General features: G+C 44.5%; 1 protein-coding gene across 8 annotated transcripts in view; it reads left to right on the top strand.

The window, feature by feature from the left end:
- SRCIN1 (SRC kinase signaling inhibitor 1) overlaps nt 1-26,525 on the top strand; it is a 270,653-nt gene that overhangs the window by 185,260 nt on the left and 58,868 nt on the right. For 5 of the 8 annotated variants that reach the window (XM_081166037.1, XM_081166036.1, XM_081166041.1 and 2 more), the window contains one exon: nt 18,861-19,052. The exons of 1 other annotated variant lie outside the window; for it this stretch is intronic. In XM_081166037.1, coding sequence (XP_081022163.1) covers nt 18,861-19,052 — 192 coding nt within the window. Of the gene's footprint in view, nt 1-2,436; nt 2,787-18,860; nt 19,053-19,387; nt 19,473-26,525 lie in introns of those variants that run through there. 2 more of the 8 variants (XM_081166040.1, XM_081166039.1) reach the window with 2 other exon arrangements.

Below are 26,525 nucleotides of genomic sequence, written 5' to 3'. Positions count from 1 at the left end.
TGGAGGGAGCTATGTTTTTTTTTGCAAATGCCCAAGGGGAATCTGGAATTAAAGAACCACAGCAGTCAGCCCTGAGTTGTGCTAATCTGAACCAACAAGGGATTTCACTTGGGGCCACATGGCTGGATGTTCAGCCTCCTGTATATGAAGCATAATCTCTATGAGTATGAATCCAGTTTGAAACGGGTCGATGGAACAGCCTCCCATCGGCTCTGGGAAGGATATTGCACTGAACTGTTTCCTCAATATGTGCTTCAGGCGTTAAGCCTGGATTAGTAAACATTGTTGTGTCTGAAACTACTGGGTTTGATTCCCCACCCTCCTAGAATCTCTTTGTGTTATCCTGGAGGTTCGCAACTATTTCCTTTTGCCTTGCCATCATTTAGAACAGGGCTGTGTGTGTGTAATAATGGATATTATCTTCTGCTTTTGCCTAGACCTGGATTAGTGATTGTATATGAAGTTTTGGTGTACCTTCCCAGTTATGATGTATCAAACACATTCTGATGGTCTCTTGTTAGGACGTTGCCCTTCTGTTGGAAAGATCCCCATCTGGGTTTCTTTTCACTCATATATTGTCATAAGGACACTGGAAAGGGGGAGGAGGATCACAGCGAGGGGTGGGGCTGTGATTGGTACACACCGGGACAAGCTGAATATGGGGAAGGGAGGGTTAGGGTACTTAGGAGGTACTCAAGGCACATCAGAGGATGTTGAGGGGTAGTAAACAGTTCACAGGATCCAGGGGCAGGAGACAATCTCACCAGAACCAGAGGTGCCCCTGTCTCCATGGATACTGTGGGCTCTGAGGCGTCAGTGCACTCCAGGAGATTAAGGCAGGCAAGGGAACCCAGCCCAGCTCACTAGTAGATCAGGCGGAGAACATGGGACCCGTTAGCTTTGGGAGGAAGTTGTGGTCACTAAGTTGGTTTAGGCTCAGGGCATGACAGGATCACATGCTTTGTCATGTGGAGAGGCACAGCTGCTCAGCTGAAGCAAGCTCAGGTGCATCAGTCAAGGATAAGGGGGAAGCAAGGCAGAGACGCTATGTCTGCTCAACTTTCTCTGTTGATGGGCCATGGCCTGGCTGCTTTGGGAACTCCACTGGACTGTGACTTCAGGACTGACCCAAGGTGTTCCAACTCTGGATCTTCTGCAGAGGAGGGAACCTGACCTTACAGTTTGACTTCAGACCTTGCATGTTGTATTGGACCTGGACCACTCTTTGACCATTTGTACTGTCAGACTACTCTAATGCGTAAGTAGCAGGACTTACCTCCGGGTACACAGAGATTCAGGACATTTTTAATGCAGATTTTACATTAGTGTGTGTGTGTGTGTGTGTGTGTGTGTGTGTGCGCGCGCGCACACACACACACACACACACACACAGAGTGGTACCTTGGGTTAAGTACTTAAATCGTTCTGGAGGTCCGTTCTTAACCTGAAACTGTTCTTAACCTGAAGCACCACTTTAGCTAATGGGGCCTTCTGCTGCCGCCGTGCTGCTGGAGCCCGATTTCTGTTCTCATCCTGAAGCAAAGTTCTTAACCCAAGGTACTATTTTTGTTCACATATTGTTTCACAAATTGTGGATTAGGTGTAAAGGTAAAGGGACCCTTGACCATTAGGTCCAGTCGTGGCCGACTCTGGGGTTGCGGCTCTCATCTCGCTTTATTGGCTGAGGGAGCTGGCGTACAGCTTCCGGGCCATGTGGCCAGCTTGACTAAGCTGCTTCTGGCAAAGCAGAGCAGCAAACAGAAACACCATTTACCTCCCCGACGGAGTGGTACCTATTTATCTACTTGCACTTTGATGTGCTTTTGAACTGCTAGGTTGGCAGGAGCAGAGACCGAGCAACAGAAGCTCACCCCGTCGCGGGGATTCGAACTGCCGACCTTCTGATCATTAAGCCCTAGGCTCTGTGGTTTAACCCACAGCGCCACCCGCGTCCCTGTGGATTAGGTATATTTGCCCTTAAATGCAAGCTGTTTTGAATTTCTACAATCCACCCCCCCAATCCCTCTATACTTGTAAGGATACCTCAGGTTTTATTTATTGATCAATCCAAATCTGAAAAGTTTCCTTATGCATCAGAAGATTCTTCTGGCTCTCTGGAAAACTCCCACAGCCACGGCCCCTCGCAGCCCCTTATACCCTCCCCATTAGCAGCTGAAAAGTTGGGAGCAAACTTTGCCCAATGGGGTGGGGGTGCTGCCATTTGGTGACCACTTAGAGGCTGCCTTTAAAGGAGGATTATGCTGGATTAATCCAGATCAGTGTTCCAGCATCAAGGTTTTAATTCATTTGCCAAATGACCGCTCAATCTAGCTATGTCTGGCTGTGCCACTAGCTTCCCTCAAAGCCTCTATGCCTTCCCTCATCTCTGCCCACAGAACTTTGTGGCCCCGGGGGCGATACATGGAGTTATCCCACCAGCAAAACTCCCTGGTAGGCATCCGGTGGGAACTGCACAGATTGACTTCTTGGCATCTTCTTCAAAGGGATGCTCTCTAGCCACACGGGAGATGGTTTCCCTGCCAGCCCTCCGGCTGCCTTGAACGCATTCCAGGCTGTTATCTTAGCAAAATGTGACGGAACTGGCTGTGAAGGAGGGATGACCGGGGATCCCACGGCAGCTGCTGGACATTGTTCACCGACCGGGTGCCACTTGGTGGTGGCTTTGCTGAAGAACTGTGTCTGCTGAGAGATGCCAAGGAGCTCCAGCTTGTGAAAGTCGCCCTTTGGGACAGGAGAAAAGAAGCTGTGCACCCTTCAGATGCAGGGTCAGAGAAGTGTTGCCGTCATGGGGCGGGAGAGATGGGGGCTTTGTTACTGATGTCTTGTTTTGTTTTGGGGGTTCTTGGGTTGGCTCTTGAGCTTTCAGTGGTGATTCATTGGGGCTGTGATTACTGCTACTAACATGCCTTTGCTTGGGACGCTTAAAAGATTTGCAGGTACCCAACATAACATTTCAGTTTTCATTTTACTTTCGGATTGTGTATTATAGTGATCGGGATGGGATGGCGAAACCAGAGTTCCTGGCAAAACCTTAGTGACCAGATTCAGCGCAAGTGGAAAGACAATTTCTTTGTCTTTATTTGGGTGGCTCAATGTTCAGAGCTGTGAACACAAAAGTTTGAGTTCTGCAGTTTGGGGCAGGGATGCAGGGAAGAACACGAATCTGAGCCGCATAATTGGTATCTCTGTTCAGTACAAATTCAAAGTTTGTATCCAGTGTTTTGTTTATTGGTTGGTCCAGATGTATTGCTTTGGCATTTCCAAAGTTGTCACTCATTGGTTTTGTTTGTTTGTTTGCAATTGGGGGGCATGGGGTATTTTGGGGTGTGTGGGTTGATTGTTTGACCCATGATTTGGCTTTGCTGAGGAGGTGCTTGATATTTTTCTATATACAGTAGTGGAGAGCTGTGTGTTTGAGTGGATCGAAAGCACTATAGCAGTAAAGGAAAATTGGATAGGGATATGTTAAACAAATAGTGGAAGACATGTCTTTGGCATGTTTCCATGACTATAGAACTTCTGTTTTATGTGTGTGGAGGTGGGGGGTTTGAAAATGAGAGGGGAAACTGGGCAGAGATGAGGGGAAGGGGTTGTAGTGGGTGGGGGATTTGGTGGTAAAGTGCTTGAAGCCATTCAATAACTCTGGGCTTTTGCTCAGGGAAGCGTGATCTTCCCTTCCAGGGGGACAGTATTTCTTCCAAGCTAGAGCCTGTGGCTGTTCTGCAGATCAGGAGACAAGAGCACATTAACACTTGGCTTGGAATAGCTACCTCTACCAGAATAAAAAGGCATCAAACCATTCCCCCCCCCCTCTCCCTGCAAGTTCCCTTGATTTGTCAGCAGCTGCTGCATCAGTTTACATACCTCTAGAGACGTGGACTGATTTGAATGTGCATTTATGACAACGGGTGGAATTCTTAGATCACTACTGAGTGCAATCCAAAAGCATCAGTTGATTTGATGGCTGCTTGATTTCATTGACTGTGTGGTATATCTGGCTTTTAGCAAGTGGTCATGGCTGCTTCCAGACTGGCTGTGTTGCAGGTGGGATTCAATCATAAAACGACAAATTTCGGTAACACAGTCAAAGTGGATTTGCCTCTGTTGCACAGCGAAACCACTCCTCCTTTAAAATGTACTTTTTTAAAAAGTAAGGAAAGTGACGTGAAAACATACAGGGAAATGTGGGATACCAGTTGCTTGATGCACTGTTGTATAACCTCTGTGCAGACAAATCTGAATTAATGCTCAATGAAGAGTAGGCATTGTTATATAACTGCCATGCAAACTTTATGGGAAGAAATCTGAACTAAAGCTCAACGAGTAGGTCATCTGGAAAAGCCCAGAGGACTGGGAGGCAGAAATTGGGCAGTGCTTTTTTAAATAAAGAGAGAAAAAAGAAAAGACTATGAGCAGAACTCAGTTTGAGCTAAAATTGAACTTCACCACCACTTTTCCATTCCATGGTGTGGCTGCGTTGCTACATGGCACACAGACATTTAGCAGCTGAATGATTCTCCTGCCACTGATATCTCCAGGCCAGGAAAAGCTTTGACCACTAAACTTCTGTATGTCACGCCGCTGCTAAAGGTACAGGAGCCCTGCTAGATAAAAGGTGACAACCCTAAGACACACCCCCTCCCCTTGAAATGGTTCTGTGTCCCTGCCCCTTCCATGGAAAACCAGAAAGCTTTCCCCAGGCATGGCTGAGAATGTCTGTGCCTGAAACCCCGCCTCTAAACATTGGAGTGTGAAACATAGAGACAAGAAAGTCAGACAGGATGGCTTGGCTTGAGGACAGGCACCTCTTGGGGGCGGAATGCGTGGAAGAGTTGGATTTATGGGTTCAAGTAGAGGAAAGGGGGTGCGTGTATACTAAGGAGGGACTTAGGTTGGGCAGAGCTTCTGTGCAGTACAAAATAATTTGGAGTCCTGTCCCTTCATCTGCCTCACACCTCCCTTCCACTTCTGTTCCCAAGCCAATTTTGAAGCCTCCAGCAACAAAATATTCGAGACGGCAGAGTTGGCAAGCGTAATATCGGCTGACACAGTGGTGCAGCAATGTGGGGGTAGGGAAAGGGGAGACAGGCACACGGGGAGGCGGCATCAGAAAAGCTGCCTTATCTAACCAGGCAGATATAATGAAGTTGTTTCTCAGCAGGCACAATAAAGGGATTGTTGCATGGGATTTGAGAATTGCTTAATTGTGTCAGGGTGTCTTCCTCCTCCCTTTCTGGGTCCTCCTGAGAAGCTGCTGCTGCTGCTGCTGCTGCTGCTGCTGCTGCTTCTTCTTCTTCTTCTTCTTCTTCTTCTTCTTCTTCTTCTTCTTCTTCTTCTTCTTCTCCTCCTCCTCCTCCTCCTCCTCCTCCTCCTCCTCCTCCTCCTCCTCCTTTTCATGTTTACATGAAAAATAGCCCAGTGCAGGGGAATGGAGATGGTTTGTTTCTGAGAAGAAAGAAAGAAGCTGTAGAGCCTCGAGCCTCCCTTGGCGTTGTGTCCTCTGACTTTGAGGCTCTACTCTCTCTGATGTGATCATGTGGGCTGGCTTCAGTTATTCTGGACTGTACCACTACAAAGTGCATGTGTGCACATCAGCTGGTGCTTCCAGACATGGACAATTTAGCAGCACCCAATAATGCATGTTCTGCTTTAAAACCAAAATTGCAATTCTGTTGTTGTTGTAGTATCATCATCACCACTTTGCAGCTTAGTTCTTATTTCCACAGCACCAAATGTTGTGCCGGGAAATTTTCATTTGGGTGGGTGGAGGTTAAACCCACTCCCTCTGCCATCCACTGCACTCCTGATTCTGATCCCCATTGCAAGGCCAGACTACTGGGAAAGGGAAAATGGTAGAGCTGCTTCCTAGACAGGAGAGATGGACAAGAGAGAAGGAAATAGCTCTATACAGGCCATGACTAGCCAGGAACACTATTGAACAGACCACCTGCACCTGGGTAAACTGCAATATAGTCTGAGCTTTGGATGGATGGGAAAATGGAAACTGAACATGGAAAGCAGGAGAGGAATGTGTTTTGATTGCGCCATCATGCAGATGCGCTGTAGAAAGCAAGTAAATAAATTTTGGCTATTCTGCAGTGTGGAAGCACCCAGGGTTTATTATTTTGATTGCTCCCCCACATAAAAGTTCCCAGCATGCAGTACACACAGGGAGAGAGCTATGCCAAAACCGTGTGCTAATGTGCTAATTCAGGGAGTGCATAAGCACAGAGCATTCCAATATCACTTGTAGCTGAGTAAGGTTGTCTTCCATGAACACAGTTTTAACAGTGAGTCTGTAAGTGACTGTGGAGGCCAGTTCTGGATCCGCATGTCCTTCCACAGTGGTTTTCGGGTGGGAGTTGATTATGGTGAGGGTTTGCCAAGCATGCCTTCCTCTTAGGATGTTTCTCCCTTTTGTCCTGAGTTTGAGCATCTTCAAAGCCCACAACACCTTTGGTAAAGGCTGTTCTCCAATTGGAGCACTCACAGGCCAGTGTTCCCCAGTTGTCTGTGTTTATACTACATTTTTAAATATTTGCCTTGGGAGAGTCTTTAAATCTCTTTTGTTGACCACCAGCATTACGCTTTCCATTTTTAAGTTCAGAATAGAGTTGTTGCTTTGAAAGACCATAATCAGGCATCTGCACAACATGACCAGTCCAACGAAGTTGATGTTGAAGAATCATTGCTTCAACGCTGGTGATCTTTGCTTCTTCCAGTACACTGACATTAGTTCGCCTGTCTTCCAAAGTGATGTGGTGCCCTGAAGTGGTACAGTCCAGAGTTCTGCCACCTCAAGTCCCCTTATGAACATAGGTTGCTGTTTTATACTGAGTCAGACTATTGGTCCATGAAGCTCAGCATTGTTTGTTGTGACTGGCAGCGGCTCCCCAGGGTTTCCAAGAGGGGACATTCCCATCCCTACATGGACATGCCAGGGCTGAACCTTGGACCTTCTGCATTCAAAGCAGACGTTCTACCCCAGAGCTATAGCCCTTCCCATTTTGATTTTTAACTGCTGCATTGTCGCTGCTTTTCACGGAGCAAAGGTAACACAAGTAGCTCCAAGCTTCATGGAAGCAACTCACGCTATAGCTTTAAGCCATGCCAGGTTGGTACCAGATTCAGGTAGGTAGCTGTGTTGGTCTGACACAGTCAAAATATATAAAAAAATAAGAAAATTGTCCAGTAGCACCTTAAAGACCAACTAAGTTTGATCTTGGTATAAACTTTCATGTGCATGCACACTTCCAAGAACAAACTTATTTGGTCTCTAAGGTTGGTACCAGTTTACGGGAAGAGTAATAACTGGGAGGGAAGGAGCTCTAAGAACGGCAACCTCCCACACAGCCTAGGACTCCTCGACTTAACTTTGCAGCATGGGAAGAAACTGAATAGCTCTCAAACCACAAATACATCATGAATCGGGACCCTCAGTCTGCCTCCTCAGTCTATGTGGCATGTTGAACGGCTCTGAGAAATGTAGGGATGCACATTTGGTGAGCCAAACTGAGCTTTATCTTTATGGCAGCCAGTTCTGTAATAAAAAAAATAAATCCCTGGGCGAAAGTAAATTAAAACCACTAGGGATTTGTTTGCTGCACTATTCCATCTCTTTGTGATTATGACAATTCTTGTATTTGCATTTTCAAGTCTTTACTCATGCTGAGCTGTCTTGCAACATTTTAAAGCCACTGTTTTACATTGTTCAAGGCCTAACAGAACACTGCCAGCTACCACTATTTTGCTCGTTAGCAAAGTTAACTTGGGGGAAACGGGGAATGTTTGAAGACTTTGTTTAATCCTAAATTTTAAGCGGACCAGCCAGATTCACGCTTCCTGGGCTAATAATATGCAGATTGGAACACAGTTGTCCTCCAAATTTTGCGATGCAATGCTTGGTTCAAAAAAAGTAACAAAATAATAAACAAAAAAAGTAAAAATAGTACTTTAGATTAATATGAGTATTTAAGAATCTGAATTTCCATGCACTTAAACACACACACACACACCTGAACTGTGAGGAAATAGCTCAGAACAAAATTATGTGAAACTAGCAGAGTCTGGAAATAGCCTGATCTGTTCATCCCTATGGCAGTGCTTGCTTTGTATTGCCTTGCCTAACTTCTGAGGGTAGTGCTCTCTGGTCCTGTAGCAGGTGCTGCTATTGGAGGCTGGTCCATTAGGGCAAATGGAGAACTGCCCCACCAACCTCAGTCTGCCCTCATCCAGTCCCCACGTGCCTATCTTCTTGCTTACACCACCTGCCAGCTTCCTCCATCCTCCTCCTCCTTCTTCACACTTCCTCTTGTCCCGTCACTCCCCCCACCCCCGGGAAAACCAGTTGTTTACCTCTGAATCAGAACAGATGTCAATAGGTTTTTTCTGCAGATTGACATTTGCTCAGACGCGGCACTAAAGAGTGAGTTTTCCAGGCAAGCGAAAAACTTATTGGACCCATGCCTAGATAACATGGGACGAGCGGAAAACCGCTTGGATCCATGCTTTCTAGGCACGGGACAAGCGGAAGTGTAGGTGAGTCCTTAGTCTGAGTGTTGCCCTCATAAAAATCACCTGAGGGGGAAGGTAACAAAACCCTACATGGTGTGGCTGATGGTCAAGAGTGATGAAAGTTGTCATCCAAAATATCTGGAGGGCACCAGGCTGGCTAGCCCTCTAGTAAGCGGTCTATATATTGGCTAAATAATATATAAATAATTGGCAGAGAGAAGGGCAGATATTTTGAACATTCGGATGAACAACTGCTGAGTTGAGTTTTGCACCCTCTGATTGGGTAGATAGACCAGGCCTCTTGCAACCATTGTGCAGGAACACAACACTCCCCTAACCTCTCAGATTCCAAAAGGGTTCCCTCTCTTCCCCTTTCTCTCCCCCTCCTTTTAAAGTACAGTGGTACCTCGGGTTACAGACTCTTCAAGTTACAGACTCCGCTAACCCAGAAATATTACCTCGGGTTAAGAACTTTGCTTCAGGATGAGAACAGAAATTGTGTGGTGGCAGCGGGAGGCCCCAGTGGTACCTCAGGTTAAGAACCGTTTCAGGTTAAGAACGGACCTCCAGAACAAATTAAGTTCTTAACCCGAGGTACCACTGTACAGCACTGGCTGAGCATTCTCAAGACCACCCTGCCAGGATTCAGTTTTATATTAAAAGGTGACAATACATCTCCAAGCTAAGCTTGCATATTGGGCATCCATAATAGGATAAACACAGTGACCATCCAGATTGGTCCAGGTCAGTCCTTGGCATATATGACAACCCTCAGATTAAGTCCTGATGTTGAAAAAGAGTGGGCTGTGGAGAGAGAGGGTGGTCTCCCTTATTTCCTGTGGATATGTGTGTGTGTGTGTGTGTGTGTGTGTGTGTGTGTGTGTAGAGCTTTAAAAAGAATTGTCCTCGTATCCAAGGCCATATAGGTTAGTGAAAAAGCACATTCTTTGTATGCAGAAGGTCCCAAGTGCCTCCAGCTACAGCTGCGAATGCCCCTTGTCTGAAATCCTGTAGCAGGATTTGCCAAGGATCTGTCTCGCATGCAGAAGGCCCCAGGTTCAAAACAGGGCATCTCCAGGTAGGTGTTCCCTGCCTGGAGAGCTGGGTTGTTGAGCTTGTTTTGTTTTGGCCTAAATTGTTGAGCCATTTCTTTGCAAAATCCCCCCTGCAAGATTAAGTTTTTGAACATTTTTTTTTTGGGGGGGGGGGAATTCACCCAAAAAGCAACACTTCCAATATGGGCTGCCATGTGCCTGGATTTTTCGGGACATTTTAACCAATTTCTGAAAATACCACCCAGGCGCTAATTTCAGCGGACAAATCCTGGACATGTCTGGGAAATTCCAGATGTATGGAATTCCCAAACTAGAAATCCCAACTTGCCCCCCTCCAGGACAGATTGATCTAGTTAAGCTTGCCAAAGTCCAACCTGTGATTTTGGTAGTTGCCGTTCTTCAGGGTTATCAGTAAAGTGTTTTATAAAGGGATGCTACATTTCAACAAAATCAGCTATATCATTTGTATTATTCAATGCATGTAATCTCTTTGTTAATTTTTCTGATACAGCGATAGGCCATACATTCTGTTTCCAATGAGAGATGCACAGTTGTTCCAATCCTTTCCAGTTCTGCGCTACTAAAAAAAAAGTAATTAGTTCTTTGTAGGAAAGGTCAGGTTGCCCTTCTTTAAAAATAGTTAACAATCCCAAACTTGGGGTACATTCCATATGTTGGCCTGTAATATAGCTTATTTCTGTAAACACTCTTTGCCAGAAAAGCTTTTTATGTTCAAACATCCACCACATGTGAAATGTTGTACCTATTGCAGCCTCTCCAGCACAATAGTGGAATAGTTTTATTAATAGTTATGGTGTCAAATGAGTATGAGGCACCTTGCTGTGTTCCTGCGATCTAGGCTGGGTCTGAAAATTATCGTGATGTTTTATCTCCCCTTTTCCAGTCTTTGAAATGTTCAAGGTAACCTCTGCAGTACTCATTTCCTTTGTTGGTTGTGTTGGCGAGAAAGGGAACTGGAAGTTCTTCTGCTTTTGTGAACCCCTGTCAATTTACAGATTATCAGTTTGGCAAAGAATTGAAAGGGCACAGCAGCCAGCACAGCTAGTGAAAGTCACCAAATCAGTGAGGGTACCAAAGTTCAGCAAACTCAAAGCACACTAAGCCGCTGCTGCCAAGTCTAGACAGCACAGCAAAACCCCATCAGAGAAAATTCATTTTGAGTCCTGTCTCCTTAATTTGAGCAGCAGATTTCCATAGCAAACCCAGATGCCTGTTTGAATTCTGGTGCCATCTGCACCATTTAATTCAACTTTTAACTTCCTTTCAGCAACGGCAGCTGTTGTCCGCCTGCCTTTTGTCTGAAGTTGTACTGCATCATGGGTTTTGTAGTCTTAAGGCATCATAGTGTTCAGGCTCTCATTTTGGGGGGGGGGCATACACATGTTGGAGTTGGTGTCAGGTAGCGTCTGGTCCCTGAGCAAGGCGGGCCGACAGAGAGCTCCAAGTGGGCAAATTTATCTGACAAAAGATGAAGACAACCTGAGCATTTTTAAACTGTCTGCCAGCAGACTGCCTCTCCTAAGCTCCACCCCTTGAGGAAAACACGAATTCTTAAACCCTCTGGCCTGAAGATGGGCGTAGAAATCATAGAATTGTAAAGCTGGAAGGGACCCTGAGGCCCTTCTAGATCAGGGTTTCCCAAACTTGGGTCTCCAGCTGTTATTGGACTACAATTCCCATCATCCCTGACCACTGGTCCTGCTAGCTAGGGATGATGGGAGTTGTAGTCCAACAACAGCGGGGAAACCCTGATCTAGTTCAAGCCCCAGCAATGCAGGAATATGCAGCTGTCCCATACAGGGATCAAACCTGCAACCTTGGTATTATCATACATTCCTACCACCTGCCTGGTATACTGCCTGCACTATTGGACCATTGAGGTACTATGACACTATGGTGGGTGGCATTTGGTTGCTCAGGATCAGGGGAAGGTGCCCACGAGGGTCCTGACTCTGACTGTACAGGCTCTGTGGACAGGGTTTTCTGTAGATGTGGATCTTGCACATGGATGCTTCATTTGCAACAATGCAGACGGTTATGTATCAAATGTTTATAATATTAGGAGAATAGAGCAGGTTTGGTGCAAAAGAGTAGTTATCTCAAGACCACTCAATGTTCATTTGTTTAGGACCCGAATAGCTCTTCACTCAAAAGTGCTGCCTGCTACTCCATCTTCCAGACTTAGCTGTCTTCCAGGCTTAGCTTCACTATAGAAGGCTGGATTTGCTCTTGATGCAAATACCACAGCCAGCGCATGATATCAAGCCATGCTTTCTTTACAGTTTGTTCAACACACCAGGAGGGGGACTGTTGACAGGGAGAAGTCTGCAAGCTCTGCCCCTCCTCCTCACCTTTCCGTATCACTCTGCAAAAAATGGAAGGCAAACATATCAAGCAGGGAGCCTCCTGGATATGTGGAGGCTCTCTACATGTTTTTTCCATGGATTTTAAAACATGTGGGGATCCTCCACAAGCACACAGTTTTTCCTGCTTCATTCATTAGTCCTCCAACTTATTGAGAGCAATGCAAGGGACTCTTCCCTTTGCATGCTGAATGAACTGACTTTTGCAACACCTGAAGAGGGCTAATGTGAATGCTGAATCTGATCCAGCAAAATAAATTCTCAAAAATCTCATATGTGGTGTGGAAATTAAAGCATGCAATTAAAAACATTTGCCAGTCAGTTCGGGTGTAATCTGCCATGTTAGCTGTAAACAAAATTTGCTCCCCCATATTCTATGATTTAAATATCTTAGATAGCAGAGCCAATTACGTCACTAAATTAATAATCCCAGCCCAACGTAGGGCTTTTATGCTGGCCCGGTTGAATGTTTTTCCCTCAGCATTTGTCTGGGGAAGATATCAAAACATCCCTAGAAACAAGAGATTCTGCAGATGCTCTATGAATGTCCCGGACACTGTAGAGCATATTCTCTTTCATTGCCCACTGTACAGTACGCTCCGTCAACGCGTGCTGTCCCCTCTTTTGGGCGGTCTGGAACCCCAGCAAGGTGAATGTGTGGCATTCTGCCTATCCGACGTTGACCAAAGGGTAACGGCGGGGGTAGCCGAGTTTTTGGTAGCAGTCCTCCAAGGAGCAGGTTAACAAGGAAAACCATTGATTCTATATGTATATATATATATATGTATGTAGCCAACTGCTGCCTTTTTATATATATTCCAAGGCTTTTACATGTTATTTTCTCTCCTATGGTTTTATTTGCATAATGCCTAATAAAGGTTTGATTGATGATGATGGTAATCTGCCATGTTGCTGCTGGTTTTAAACAACTTCAGCAAACAAGCTCCATCACTTTTGATTTCGGTAATACGTAAAAACATGCTTCAATCTCCCATTGAAATTGGTGGGTCTCGAAGCACTTACCTTTGGCTGGCTTGTTCACATCCATGTTTATCACTTTAATTTCTTCTTCTTTTTTTAAGCAACAATAAATCAAGTCTGTTTTTGAAGAGCTAAACAACACTCAGAGTGTCACAGTCAGGAAAACAAAGCATCTGATTTGCATAATGTCACCTTCATTTGCATAATGAAACAATTTAGTGTAATCTTTTTTATTTGGAAGTGAATTTGGGCATCTTCAGCTGAAGATGCTCTCGGTTAGGTGAGCTCCCCCAGATCTAACCATTGAATTTCATCAATGGTGATGTGTTTAGTTCCCCAGTGCTCTCTTTTCTTCCTTCATCAGCCGCACAGTAGTTTTTAAACCCTCCACATATAGTGATGCGGATGTGGGCTTCTATTCCTGTGTGGATCATGTGCCAAGTATAAACAGCCACAGGCTTTGCTTTCAAAGGCCCAGGCATCTTAGTAGAGTGGCAGGTACACAGATGAAGTCAAGAGGGTCTCTTGGGTGAAAGGTGTTCCATAAATATAAGAGCATATTATCATCACTGATGCCCATTTGAATCTCACAGCTCTCATCCCTTGACACACTGTGCCATAAAATAATTCATGAAATGTAAGAAGATACATGGTATATAGACTAGAATACTTATTAGCCAACTTAACACAAGCAGGTTTTTTGAGATTCATGGGGCTCTTCAACATGTAGAAGAGGAAGGGAGTAAACCCAGCAGACGAAATTTTATACAAACTGGTGTTTAGTTTTAACTCGTACCAGGTCTCCGATAGCATGCTTAGAGATGACTGTGATTAAGGCAGCACAGTAGACAAATTGTTGAAATAAATCAATACATTATACATAGAGCAGGTGACAAGTCGCAGAAAACGTGTGCATGGCAAATGAAGGGGTTATTTGCAAAACTAACACGCCCTGTATGTTGAACACCAGTCCTTTGCAATGCATAAGAATGCTTGCAAGTTTGAAATGTTATTAATTTCTACAATAAGAGTTGGAAGTATTCAATACATCCTTGAAAGTACTTTTTCTTGTCTGCGTGGCAATCCTAAATCACAGGTAATGTGTGTGTGTGGTTCTGGTTGCTTAGTGGTGAGGGAAGAACCCTCTTTCCTTGCTCATAAGGCAACCCTTTGCTGATACCCTCAGCCACGTAAACTCTGGTTTTCTGACAACTCTATTAATTTGGACATGTTCTCCTTATTTTTCGGAAACTTACTGAAGTTTCCTATTCAATGTTGTTTGAAATTGAAATTTGAGCCTCTGGTAGATCAAAGCAAACTGCTCTACAGCTCAGGTCTTGCAAGCTAACTAACACTTTGCGGGAAATTAGGAAAGAGCTTTACAAAGGACCCCAGCTATGCTGCAAAGCGCCATGCAATGCGCCATGTGAAGTATGCTTTGCAGTCCAGCTCAGGTTTGTTGGCAAGCGCTTTGATCTGCCAAGCTCTGCTCTTAATAAGCCTTGCTGAAGCCAAGCTGATAGATCAGAGTTGAACTTTTTACAAGGCAGTAGCCTCCTTTTTGGAGGGGAGAGCAAATTAATTAAGTTAAAATTCTCTGATCAAATGCTCAGCGTACAAACCATGTGGGGGGGGGACACCCCAGCATATAATGTGCAAAGGACGGAGAAGACATACACCCACTGTTCAGCCTTAAAAGAATGGGAATAAGATACGTACCGGTAAATATGTTCAGGCACAGAAGGGTTGTTTGGCCTCCCTTTCCTCATAGATTGAGAGGATGAGAATAAATGGCCATGAAGCAAACCTAAATCTCCCTCTTTTTGGATTTTCAAAAGTTGTCAGATCCAGTGGCAGAATGGAGCATGCAGAAAACAGAGTCTGCTTACCCTCTTAGTATGGACTAACTGCATACATTTGGGAAATCTGTAGCCAAGCAAACATACCTGTTTGCCAATACAGAGAACATACTTTGTAGCTGGCTGTAATCCCTGGCAGAAGCAACGGGAAAATATTTCTGTTCCTTTGAGAATTATCAGCTCTTTCCAAACACTATTCTCCCCGTGCAAAGAAAGCCCAACATGTGAATCTTGAACATTGGCTGAAGACTCAGGAGAATATATTCTCCTTTATTAATCCCCTCTGACAGGAACTCAATGAGACATTCTTCCCAAAGCACACCTCTCTTGCCCAGGTTCCTGGTAATGACTAGTGCTAAGCACCCCATCTCCATGTCACTAGATCTGTGCATTGGCAACCCACAGCCATTCCCACCTTTTGACTAGAGCTCTGCTCCCCATCTGTCAGTAAGGTTGAGAAATTCAGTTCAGTTTTCATTTAAAGGTGATCCTTCCTAATTATCACTTCAGAATCAATAGTGAGCCAAAAAAGGTGCTACCCTTTGAAATCTGTACTTTTTTGCAGGAACCAAAAACATGGGTACCAAAATGTGTAAATTAGGGAAACGTGCCTGAAAATGCATATATTCATGAAAATAACATATAAACATTCTGTCATGGGAAATGGCTTGCAGTAACATGCATACAGAAAAATTGCATACAGGATTGTATGTATTAGGACAATAGTTCCCAAACTTTCCCCCCATCAGTCACCTGAAAATTGCTGAGGGTCTTAGTACACTACTTAATGTCTCTCCCCCCCCCCCCCGCCGCCTGTTGAAACAATTATAATGTGCTTTGCTAGCTGCTGTGTGATTTTTAAATGTATTTTGTTGCTTCTTTTAATTCTTATATGTTGCATTTATTGAATGACCATTTGAATTCCATAGAATCCATCAAACTCATATGGCAACACGGTGAAACACAGTGCAAGAAGTAAACGAAGCAATAAAAATACAATTAAAAAGCAATATGAATATTTAGTGCGATGAATGTGCTGCTCCTTACCGTCAACCCAAAATCCACCTGAACGAAGCTTGGTCTGCAAAGAGCTGGTCGGGAACCCCTGCTTTAATTAAAAACTAAAATTAGAATTCTGGAGTTAACTGGAAGGCTTTGCTTGCTGTCAGGACTGGTGTCATCCATGTGCTTGCTCTTGTCTAAATTACTGCTAATATCTTCCCTTTTCTACATGTACACGTCTGAACTTCTTTGCAAGTTGCCATGTGCCTAGATTTAGCATATCTAAATAATGTTGGGGGCGATATTGACAGTGCTTGGTTACTTAAAAGGCCATGCCTGTCCAACTTCACAAGGAACTGGTTCCTTCATCATAGTTTCATTTATTTATTCTGCTAGCAGAAGCTATGGGGGAGACACAACACAGCTGTAGACAATTGGAAACTTAACTCGTCAGCTGCAATCTCCCGCTTATCTCTTCAGATGTAAGTCCTGGAAACAATATCTAGGGGGAAAACTGCTTTCCTTTACGTTTGACTGTCATGGCTTCCCCAAAAGAATCCTGGGAATTTAGTAAGGGTAGCGACACCATGTCTGCTAAAGATTCCAAGCCCCCAGGCTCACTGTTCTACAGTTGCTATTATTCCCTGTAGATATGGAATGACTGTTAAACCGGATTAGGCTTGTAGTACAGTTAAGCCCTGTGTTTTTCAAGAAGTCACTGACATGCTCCCAGTATTGCAATGTATCCTCTTGTGTGATGCAGTCACGAAATCTGTGGCACACAATAGCACCTTTGTATTAGGGATGAATGAATCCGTTGATTTAAATCACATATATATATATATATATATATATATATATATATATATATATATGCATTTGTATACATATTCTTTGGGTTGGAAAACTGCATGGCAAAATCTAAAGAAGTTTGAATTTCAAAAGATGGCTGCACTTCATTGTGCTTTTTGTTTCAGGAAGTGCAAGTTAGGTGGACTTGCATTAAAATGTGAACCAAACAAAATTTAGTCCTGAGGTGTATCTAGGGCCCTTTTTCTTGTAGGAGCTGCATCTCTGAGGCAAGATTCCAAAACTGCTAAGAAAAATCAGGATAGATAAGCCCTGTGCAGTTGTTTGGCACACAACACGGATGGGCAAAACTATCTTTTTCCATTCTCAAGTGTACTGTTCTTAAATTCACAGTACCATGTTTCTGCAGCAATTTGCATTAAAAAAAACCATCATTAAAATTTGTCAACATTTTAGTGCAAATCTTTCCCAATAAAGGGGATAAAGGGAAATTATGTGACTTGCCTAATATACATGTTTTTGAAAGCAATTTCCTCTAATGTAATTTTGTATGTTATTTTCTTTGATGTATGCATTTTGACACATTTCCTCCCAACATGTGGGTGCCAGATTCACCTGGGTTATGAGTTTCTGGGTGCCAGACACTGAAATCCTGGATTCAGGAAATGTTAGAATATAAGCCAGGCCAGTTTCCTGATGAGGAAATTGATGAGGCCGTTAGAAGAGCAAAAGGAAGATGGTGAGCCATTAGGAAAGCCAAAGAGAGGGGACTCTGCCAGATAGCAAATGGGAGAGGCACCTCCCTCAACTCAGAGTTAGTTAGAAGCCAAAGGCAGAATTTGAAGTAGAGTTTGAGAGCTGGTGGTGATGTGACCTTGAGGAAAAACTTTGCAGGGTAGTAAAGGCGGCAAGCTGGAAAGAAAGGGTCAGAGGACAATGGTTGATGTCTGTTTTCATCCAAGGCTATGCCTATGCCAGTAGCATAACCCTATTGGAGTGTTAATGCTGTGAACCCCTCCATTGTAGGCTCAGGTTGTATGTATGTGTAAATAAACCATTTACAGTAAAGACATCACAGTCTCCGCTGTGCCTCATTTCCAAAAGAAAGCATAACCACTGGCTAAGTGCCTGAGACCCCTGGAATCTCACACCACTCAGAGATTGGGGTGATGCGTAGCAATATGCATTTTTGTATATTTGCACTGTAGAGTAGGAAGATCTTCATCCCAAAATTCGGAGAAGCGTTGATATCACAGGAGAGGTGTATTTTTGTTTGCTGTCAGCTCAAGAAGGGCTGTGAAGAACAGGCCCAGCTATCCCTGTACCTTGAAGCTGCTCCATACATGAACCCCCTTCACGCTGATGCCAGTTACGCATCAATTAGGGATGCACGCAGCAGCTCCTGGGGGCAAGACTAGCCAGGCACATTCTCCATCACATATTTGGTACCCATGAGTACTGAACAGCTGAACAGAACTACCCGTGGGACAGTCTCTTAGTGAGAGAGAGTCCGGTACACACAATATCCCACTGAGAACAACACACCCACCCCATCCCACAAACAAGCTTTGAAAGTTTGTTACAGTGGTACCTTGGGTTAAGTACTTAATTTGTTCCGGAGGTCTGTTCTTAATGTAAAACTATTCTTAACCTGAAGCACCACTTTAGCTAATGGGGCCTCCTCCTGCTGCTGCGCCGCCGGAGCACTATTTCTGTTCTCATCCTGAAGCAAAGTTCTTAACCTGAAGCACTATTTCTGGGTTAGCGGAGTCTGTAACCTGAAGCATATGTAACCCGAGGTACCACTGTATCTGGCAGCTTCAATTTAAAGAATGTGATCTTGTTTTGAGACTGGGCAAATTTAAGTATTTAACTACCACTGTTTTTCTCACCCCAAAATTGTCCCCCAGAAATGGTCATGGCTTCAAACTCCATTCACCTGAGCCTACTCTGCCCTCTCAAATTTAGCTCTGGTGGATTTTTTTCAAGATCACCACCCTCCTATCAATGTGGTCTGGGAGTCCACTTTTGGATACTGTGACTGAGCATGGCAGGGTGCTTGAAGGAGCTGTGTTTTGTCTTTCATTTTAGGGGGTTGAGTAAATTCATTGAAGTGAGCAAAAAGCCTCCGGACTTTCAAGCTGATTGCTCTTACTCAGCTCAGGTGACAAGAGTTGTAGATGTTTCATGTTGGTTGTGAGGATATAACTGATTTTCCATTCATTTCTTTGAAGCCCCTCCTGGAAATGTGGCAGCCCCATCTAGCAAGGAAGGCTGGCTATAGCCCTGATCGACCAGCCAAGAAGGAGGAGGAGGATCAGGCGAGAGAGACCCACACGATTGGTCCTGCCCACATGGTTCAATATACAGATGCTTACTGCAGCAGTGTGGGATCGCCACGAAGAAGCAGTTCCCACACCGCTGAGGTAACATGAGAAGGAACCCCATCAGTATCCAGAAAGAGGTGTATTTTGTGGCCGGCATTTGGAGGTTGGAGCGGGGGTGGGGAGAGCTCTGGGCCTAAAAGCCTTGATTTATTTTGAATTCTGGCATAAATTAAGCCTTGCTTTTTCCCCCTGAGTGTTCCACCTGATAAAACCGAAACAATGTCAATTCTGTGAAAGATTAACCTCCACTGATTTGAGAAAGTACCATCAACCCTGACATTTTGCCATGCACATGTGCCAGGCCCCTTAGCAACCAAGTTGAGAGCATAGCAACGGCAGCTCTTTGGCTGAAAACCCCCCACACCATTGTCAAAATATAGCTGTATCAGCTTCCCCCCTCTTCTTCCCCTTCTTTATCCAGTCAGTTTTATGCTGCTTCTTTTTTCTTTTCTCAATGAAGTAAGCTATCAGGGAGACGGGGAGGGGGGGAAAACAGATTGCTCGCCTGATGTAGACGGGCAAAGCTTTGTCTCAGATTCAAAAACAGCTGCTCAGAGATAATCTTGAAGATGGTTTGATGATGGGAGATACCTTTGGGAAATGCCTGAATTTAAATATCTGGGGTTTTTATTTATTTATTTCAAAGATAAGGATGTATGCAAGGTTTCAGCTTAACCAAGGGATCAAAGCAGAATCAAGTATTTATAAAGACACTAAGACAGAAAGCCTCAGGTTAAAAGTCAGAGCTGACAGTGGCAATATGCATGGTGACCATTTTTATCCTGTGTTTGCAAAGGACATGAGGTAAAATGAGGCAGCTGCTTCCAAGTGGTAGATTTTGGGCACCCATTTGGAGTCCCACATGTCCCTGGCCTTTAATAGGATCCAGGCCTTTACTGAGGCAGTCCCTGCCCTGTGGGACTCCTTGCCAGTAGGAACTAATGTTGTTCGTCTTCAGTCATCTTCTAAAAACAGTATTATTCTGACAGGCCTTTCAAACCTGAGATACTTAATTTCAGTGCCTACTTAATGCATTTTTGGTTAGGCAGGCCTGTCTAGATGTGTAGAGTGTTGTCCTGTGTTTTAATCTCTCTTTAGTTTACTGTTGATTTTAATTATCTTTCGAATGTTTTAAATACTGCTTTTTAAACTGTCACACACACACGTCTCCCCACATGCAGGTTTTATCACAGTCAGCAGACCCTCCAAGTGTCCCTGTTTTCCAGGGACAGTCCTGGATTTACAGAAACCATTCCGGTTTCTGATTTCATCCTAGAATGCCTGCTTTTCCTTAGGACGTCCCTATTTTCATCAGACAAATGTTGGGGGGTATGGTAGGCTGTCCCTACGTTCATCAGAGAAACGTTGGAGGGTTTGCGAGTTATACAACTCCCGAGCCAAAGAGATAAGTAACTATACAACCTTTAGAAGATATCTGAAGAAAGCCCTGTACAGAGAAGTTTTTTAAATATTTAATTGTGTTTTCATATACAGTATGTTGGAAGCCACCCAGAGTGGCTTGGGCAACCCAGTCAGATGGGTGTGGTATAAATAATAAAATTATTATAATTACTATGTAATAGGATGTCCCTATTTTCATTGGAGAAATGTTGGAGGGTATGAGTCAGGTGGTATATGCATTTTGTCAAATAAATAAATAAATAAATAAATAAATAAATAAATAAAAAAATAAAAAAATTCCCACTTTTTCCAAGGGGAATAATTATTTAAATTGGGCAGTTGTGTACATGTAGCATGGAAAATTGCTTTATACAGTTGCAACTTGGAGCACTGGCTTGATAGTGTGTGAACTAGGCCTCAGTTGTAATGTGTGCAGCTAGCTAAGCTAGGGAACCTGCCTTATACCGAATCAGACTATTATTCCAACTAGCTCAGTATTGTCTACTTGTGACAGGGTGTCTCCCAGTCCTACTGAGATATCCAGGGGATCAGTGGAGAGTCTGGAGACCTGTCCATTAGGACAAATGGAGTAGTATCCCCGTAACTTCAGTCTGCTGTCAGCCAGCCCTTGCTTGCCCATCTTCTTATTTACAGCCTGTCCGGGGATGGCATTGGCTACAACTTCATCCTCCTTACTCTCAGTGCTGCCTTTATTCATCTAAACGGCGAGGATCATGGGGGCGAAACTAGAATTAGTTGGCTCTGTCTGTTGATGGCTTTGGCTCCACCAACTGTTGGCCTCCCTGCCTTCTGGCCCACCACTTCCAGCAGGTGCCAGCCACTGCTGCAAAGGACTGAACCCGGGGCCTTTCTCCATGTATACCATGTCCTCTACTGCTGAGCTATGGCTGCTCCCCAATATAGCCATAATATATCTTTCCATAATCTATCTTTCCTCCCACCCCAAAATCAACAAGGTTCAGAGCCTATCTCATGCCACACCAAACCATACCAAACCAGTGAAGGAGTTTTGTGGCTTTCAGCCCCCTAATGCAAGCTGTTCCTTGAAGGTTGGGAAATTTCAAAGCTCCATGTTGGCAACAACGCTGAGAGAGACAGAAAAATTGCAGCCAATTTTACGGTAAATTATTTACGGAGAGAACATTTTCTGTGCCACCCCACAGGAATAATTAAACTCTCCAATTAATGCCTCATTTAAACGATGATTATGGCTGTTATCATTTCAATATTGATTTCTTTCCCCTTCTTCCTTTCCTTTTCCTTTTAAAATCTGGTTTCAAAATATTAGTGTCCCTCCTCCCTGCCAGCCACATATCTCCCCAGCTTGCTTATTCCAGTAGTTGTTTGTTCTCAGCTAGCATTTGCTGACAAGAAAAGGCTTCTCTTTTTGTGTGCTTGTGTGTTTTTAAAAGATAAAATGGAGCCACACAAACGCTGCATCTTCTGGGTGCTGAATAGCTTCCATGCCGATGCAAATCTTGTGTTTGAAATGCTTGTGTGGTTGTTTGGAAACTGGGCTACATTCAGGCATGAGAAATGGCATTATTCAAAGGGTCTGAAAAGGTACCATGAGGAGGATTAACCCCTGGAAGATGTCCGGGGAGACCCTCAAGGAGTAGTTACTCTCTGAGAAATGTGGACAGCGGTATAATGACAATTAGCAGGCTAAAGATTGAGAGCAGAGCATTAATGCTGACCCTGCCTCCTGGCACACAGAAATTCTACACATAATATGGAAGGTGGCACCATCTATAGAGCCATAACTTCCTCTTTAAACGGGAAACTATTTCAAGCCATCCGTCAAGTAGTCTAGTTTTCTCACACTTGGAGAACTGAGCTTTAGTTCAGCAGGAGCTCATCGCTGTTTTATCACATTGCGAGTTTTAATAGATTGACTTGTGTGGGTTCCCGCCCACCCGACCTCTCACAGCTGTTCTAAATCTGGTTTTATAAGCTAGATCAGGTTGTGCTATGTGCCCAGCAGAGAATGAAGCATTTATAAATATGGACATTAATAAACAAATCCCTGCCAAGCCTGTTTTTGTTTCTAGAAAGCTCTGGGACATAAATAATTGCAATGGAAAATAGGGAGTGCCTGAACAGAATGCCAGTTCTTTACTTAGTGTGAGCAGCTATTCAACCCTTCAAAGCAGGGAGCAAGGAACCTCTGGCGCTCCAGATGTTGGTCTACAACTTCTACCATCTTTGATCTTTCTGATTGTAGCTGATGGGAGTTGTACTCCAACTTAGGTAGGTTTGCCTAAATGTCCCAATTCACACTTTGCAAAACAATAAAAATCTGAAACACGGCCATCTTTTTAAATAAGTGCTTCTTTGAATTTTGTGATATAGTTCCCTAGCCAAGGTTATGCTTTAAAAATAGGTAATGTTACTCACTACTTTGGAACGGTTATTTTTTTTATTATGAACAAATAAAACAAATAATCCAAGTCTCCACAATACAACTCTGACTCCTTTTCCCTTTCCCTTCTCTTTTTCTACCTTAAAGTTCTACATCTGCAGTGGGGAGGGGGGACAAAAAAAAAATCAACAGATGGTAAAAGGTATAATCTTGCAATTTCCAGGGAGTCAGTGTTCTAAAATGCTTTTCGGTGCAGCTCTTGTTCACTTGGTATTTAAATAATTTACAGTTTTAAAAAGTGGTGCAGATTCATGAAAGCCCCCGATAAGCTGTTCTCAGAAGCAGCATATAAGTATACTAAATAATACAAATGCCTAGGCCATATTAAAGGAAATAGGCCCAGATGGTCTCAGGGAGGCGAGAAGAGTCCTATTTCTCAAATCTGAGTTTAATTAGAGACTGCACCAAGCTAGTAGGATACAATTACTTGATGCGAACAGCTTTGAAGTGAATGGTACTGTTGGTGCAAGCTGCCTTAGGGTGGAGCCACAGAGCATTCTCTCTGCATGCTCTCTAGCAGACTCATCAGGGATATATGAACAAGCAGCTGGAAAATGGCAAGTCAGAGCCATAATACAGCTCTCTTGGAATAAGCGCGCGCGCACACACACACAGAGAAAGAGACACACACATCATCTGTTTAGCTGCCGTACCACGTAGACTTTTGTGGTGGTTCACTTTGAAGTGATTTCAAAGCTGTCCTTTAATGCTCCTTTTCTGTTTAAAGTGGTGCAGGAGACCCAGGAGTCCATGCTTTATCCAAAGCTGTAAATAAGCAAGGAAGAGTAAAAAAACCACACAAAAAATCATGTGTGCATCTATGTACACGCATGCGCGCGCACATAAATTCTGTGCCCTGTATAAATTTGACCAGTAGTCTTTTTTTACTACTCGAGAGGAACTTTAAAGGAACAGGCTGTGGACAAAAGCCCCATTACCCTGATTGCCCAAAGTCCCCCTACTGAGATCCCACTAGGCATTTTCCACCCACTGTTTCTCTTTGTAGCCGTAAAGTTTTCAAACAAACAAACAAACAAACAAACAAACAAACAAACAGGACTAGAAGCTTGTTTTTTTAAAGGGGAAATGAGATTCTCAAGATGCTGAATTATGTGCTCATAGTCACTTTCTGCACTTAAGCAGCCCAAGGAATTGTGAAATACAGCCCTGATAATCAGTGCCCTGTTTCTATAATGGGCAGAGTAAGCCCAGGCATAGCATGGCTTTAAAAGATGGTGGGCTAAGAAAGATGGGCTAAGATGGTGTTCAAATTTACCTTTGGAGAAGCTTAGACTTCTTGGCTTTAAACCTGCTACACACCACCTTTTCCCATTTGCTTTCTCTTGTGGGTGTTCTTCTGAAGAACAAAAACCTGAACCTGCCAGTGCAGTTTATACTGTCAGCAACACAATGCATTTAAGGGCCCTGTTTTACCTTCAGGCTGCAGTGGGCAACCAAATGTTTGAATGGTCCCTTTAAAATAAATAAAGATACTGGCTCATAAAAATTAGCCTGTTGGGTACGAATTTCGGTCCTTCTATGAATTAACAGTAGAACACAAATTACTAGGGGGGCAGAGGAGGTGCACCCCCCTTATTTTTTGTGCTGTATCCTTTAGGTAGCATATTTACAACGGGGTCTCAAATTTCAGCAGCACCCTGAGCAATGCCAAAATTCAGTGCCCTCACTTCTCGCGCTCCACTTTAAATAATAGTTGGGGTGTCCGTAAGGCTCCATGCTCTGTGCTACCAAACCCGTTGTGCTCCCCTAAATCCGCCTCTGATATTTATAAGGCTACAAAAGAGCACAAGATGAGGCCTGCAGGATCAGGCCAGTGGCCCATCTTGTCCAGCACAAAAGCGCCTCCTGCAGTTTCCGGCAAGTGGCCTTCATATATGTGGGGGTGGGCATGAGTTGGATATTAACTAGGGATTAAGGGCTGCAACGTGTGGATTTAATTGAGGGCTCCCTTGCCTCTTCACCTGTAACTGGAGCACTTTTATACAAGCAACCTCCACACTTACAGGTTGGAGTGGTTCAGTCCAGAAAATAGTTTTGCACCTCAATTTTACTGATTGCATCAACTGGCCTAGAGTCAGCAAAGAACATGATATCTTTTACTAAACCAGCATGCTGTTTTAGCGTGTGTTGCACGCAGCGTTGCTCTACCCCCTCGCGACCCCCCTGTGGAAATGGCATCTTCGTACCGGGAAGATATACGGCCATTCACGCGAAATGGGACTCTTGGCATATTACTGTTCTTTACTGCTGGGACTCCATGCCCATTACTTTTGCCTGTTCCGTGCAGCCATAAACCTCTATCGCGCTTCCCTTCCAGCATCACAATGGGCCCCTTTATGTCTCCCCGGAGCTGTTTCCCCGGGCATAATGGATAGCCAGCCTCCTGCAACTTCAAAGGTTATCTGACTTGTCTGTCTGCTAATTCTGCCTTTCCTGGTGTTATCGATAGTGTGGTCAGGAAAGAAATGAGTCCCAGGACCAACAAGGCTTTTGCAAGCAATGGCTCTGGTCCCGGGGTATGGAAGTTCACCTGTCCTGACCCTTGGTGCCTCTGTCACCACCTTCTGCTGCTGGGTGAGAAAGTGCCCTGCATCCCCGTGGGGCACACTCCTTGTACTTTAGACAAATATCTGCAAGGTGTTTTGTTCCCTAAAAGGAGGAGGAGGTAGCAACTCAACGGAGTGACCAGCCAGTGCCTGAAGTACAGGGATGAGGAACCGATGACTCTCCAGATGTCATAGGGCTCCATCAGTCCAAGCCAACATGGCTAATGGCCAGGAATTAAATTTCTGCAGTCTCCCCATTTCTTCTGTAGTGTAACAGCTTCAAAGTGCTGCTATGGTTCTACATACAGATACAGGTTGAAAATGTAGTTGTGGTACTCTGAGCCTCCCTCTTTTCTGAATTGGGGTGGGGGGCTCAGTTCCTCTGCAATGTTTGTCACAACTTCAGACGCTTTGGTAGGATTTCAGTGTCCTAAGCTAGAGATGACGTGATGGTTCACTTGCTTGCAAATATATCCGCTCAGCAGCAGCTCCTCCCCTGCCAGTCTGATGTTTTAAGGTGCAAGCTGCCTTGAAACCACAAGAGACTGATGAGGGATGGAACTGCCCTCCTCTATCTACTATTGCCTTAGAAATGAAAAATGGCTTGCCTGCTGCATGCCATTAATTTGTGGAATTCGCTGCTACTAGGTGTAGCCATGGCCTCTAGCTTAGTTTCAAACAAACCAGTGGAGGAGAGGCCTAGTATCAATAGATACTAGTCATGATGGATATATGCAATCTCCAGGCTCAGATGCAGGGGCTGAATACCTTCTGCTGAGGAGCAACAAGGGGAAAGGGCTCTTGCTTTTGTGCCCTTCTTTGGGGCTGCCCAGAGGCATGTATTTGGTCGCTGTATGAGCATAGGCGCCGACTCCATGGGGCCTGAGGGGGCCCGAGCCCCCTCAAAAATTCGTTTGGGGGGGCTCTGCCCCCCAATAATCTCGGGCGCCCCTCCAGCAGAGCGCCACCGCCGCCCCTCCCCCAGCCCAAAATGCACAGGGTTGGGCTGCATGCCTCCTGCCCTCCCTCCCGAGCAAAAGCTCCACCCAATTTCCTTCGGAGCTGATTAATAGGCGCAGCACGCTCTCCCCTATTCGCTCA

The sequence above is a fragment of the Podarcis bocagei genome, assembly GCF_964188305.1.
Source record: "Podarcis bocagei genome assembly, chromosome: 13".
NCBI classification, from domain to species: domain Eukaryota; kingdom Metazoa; phylum Chordata; class Lepidosauria; order Squamata; family Lacertidae; genus Podarcis; species Podarcis bocagei.
Note: the sequence above shows the minus strand (reverse complement) of the source record. Positions and strands in the feature narration are given on the sequence as shown.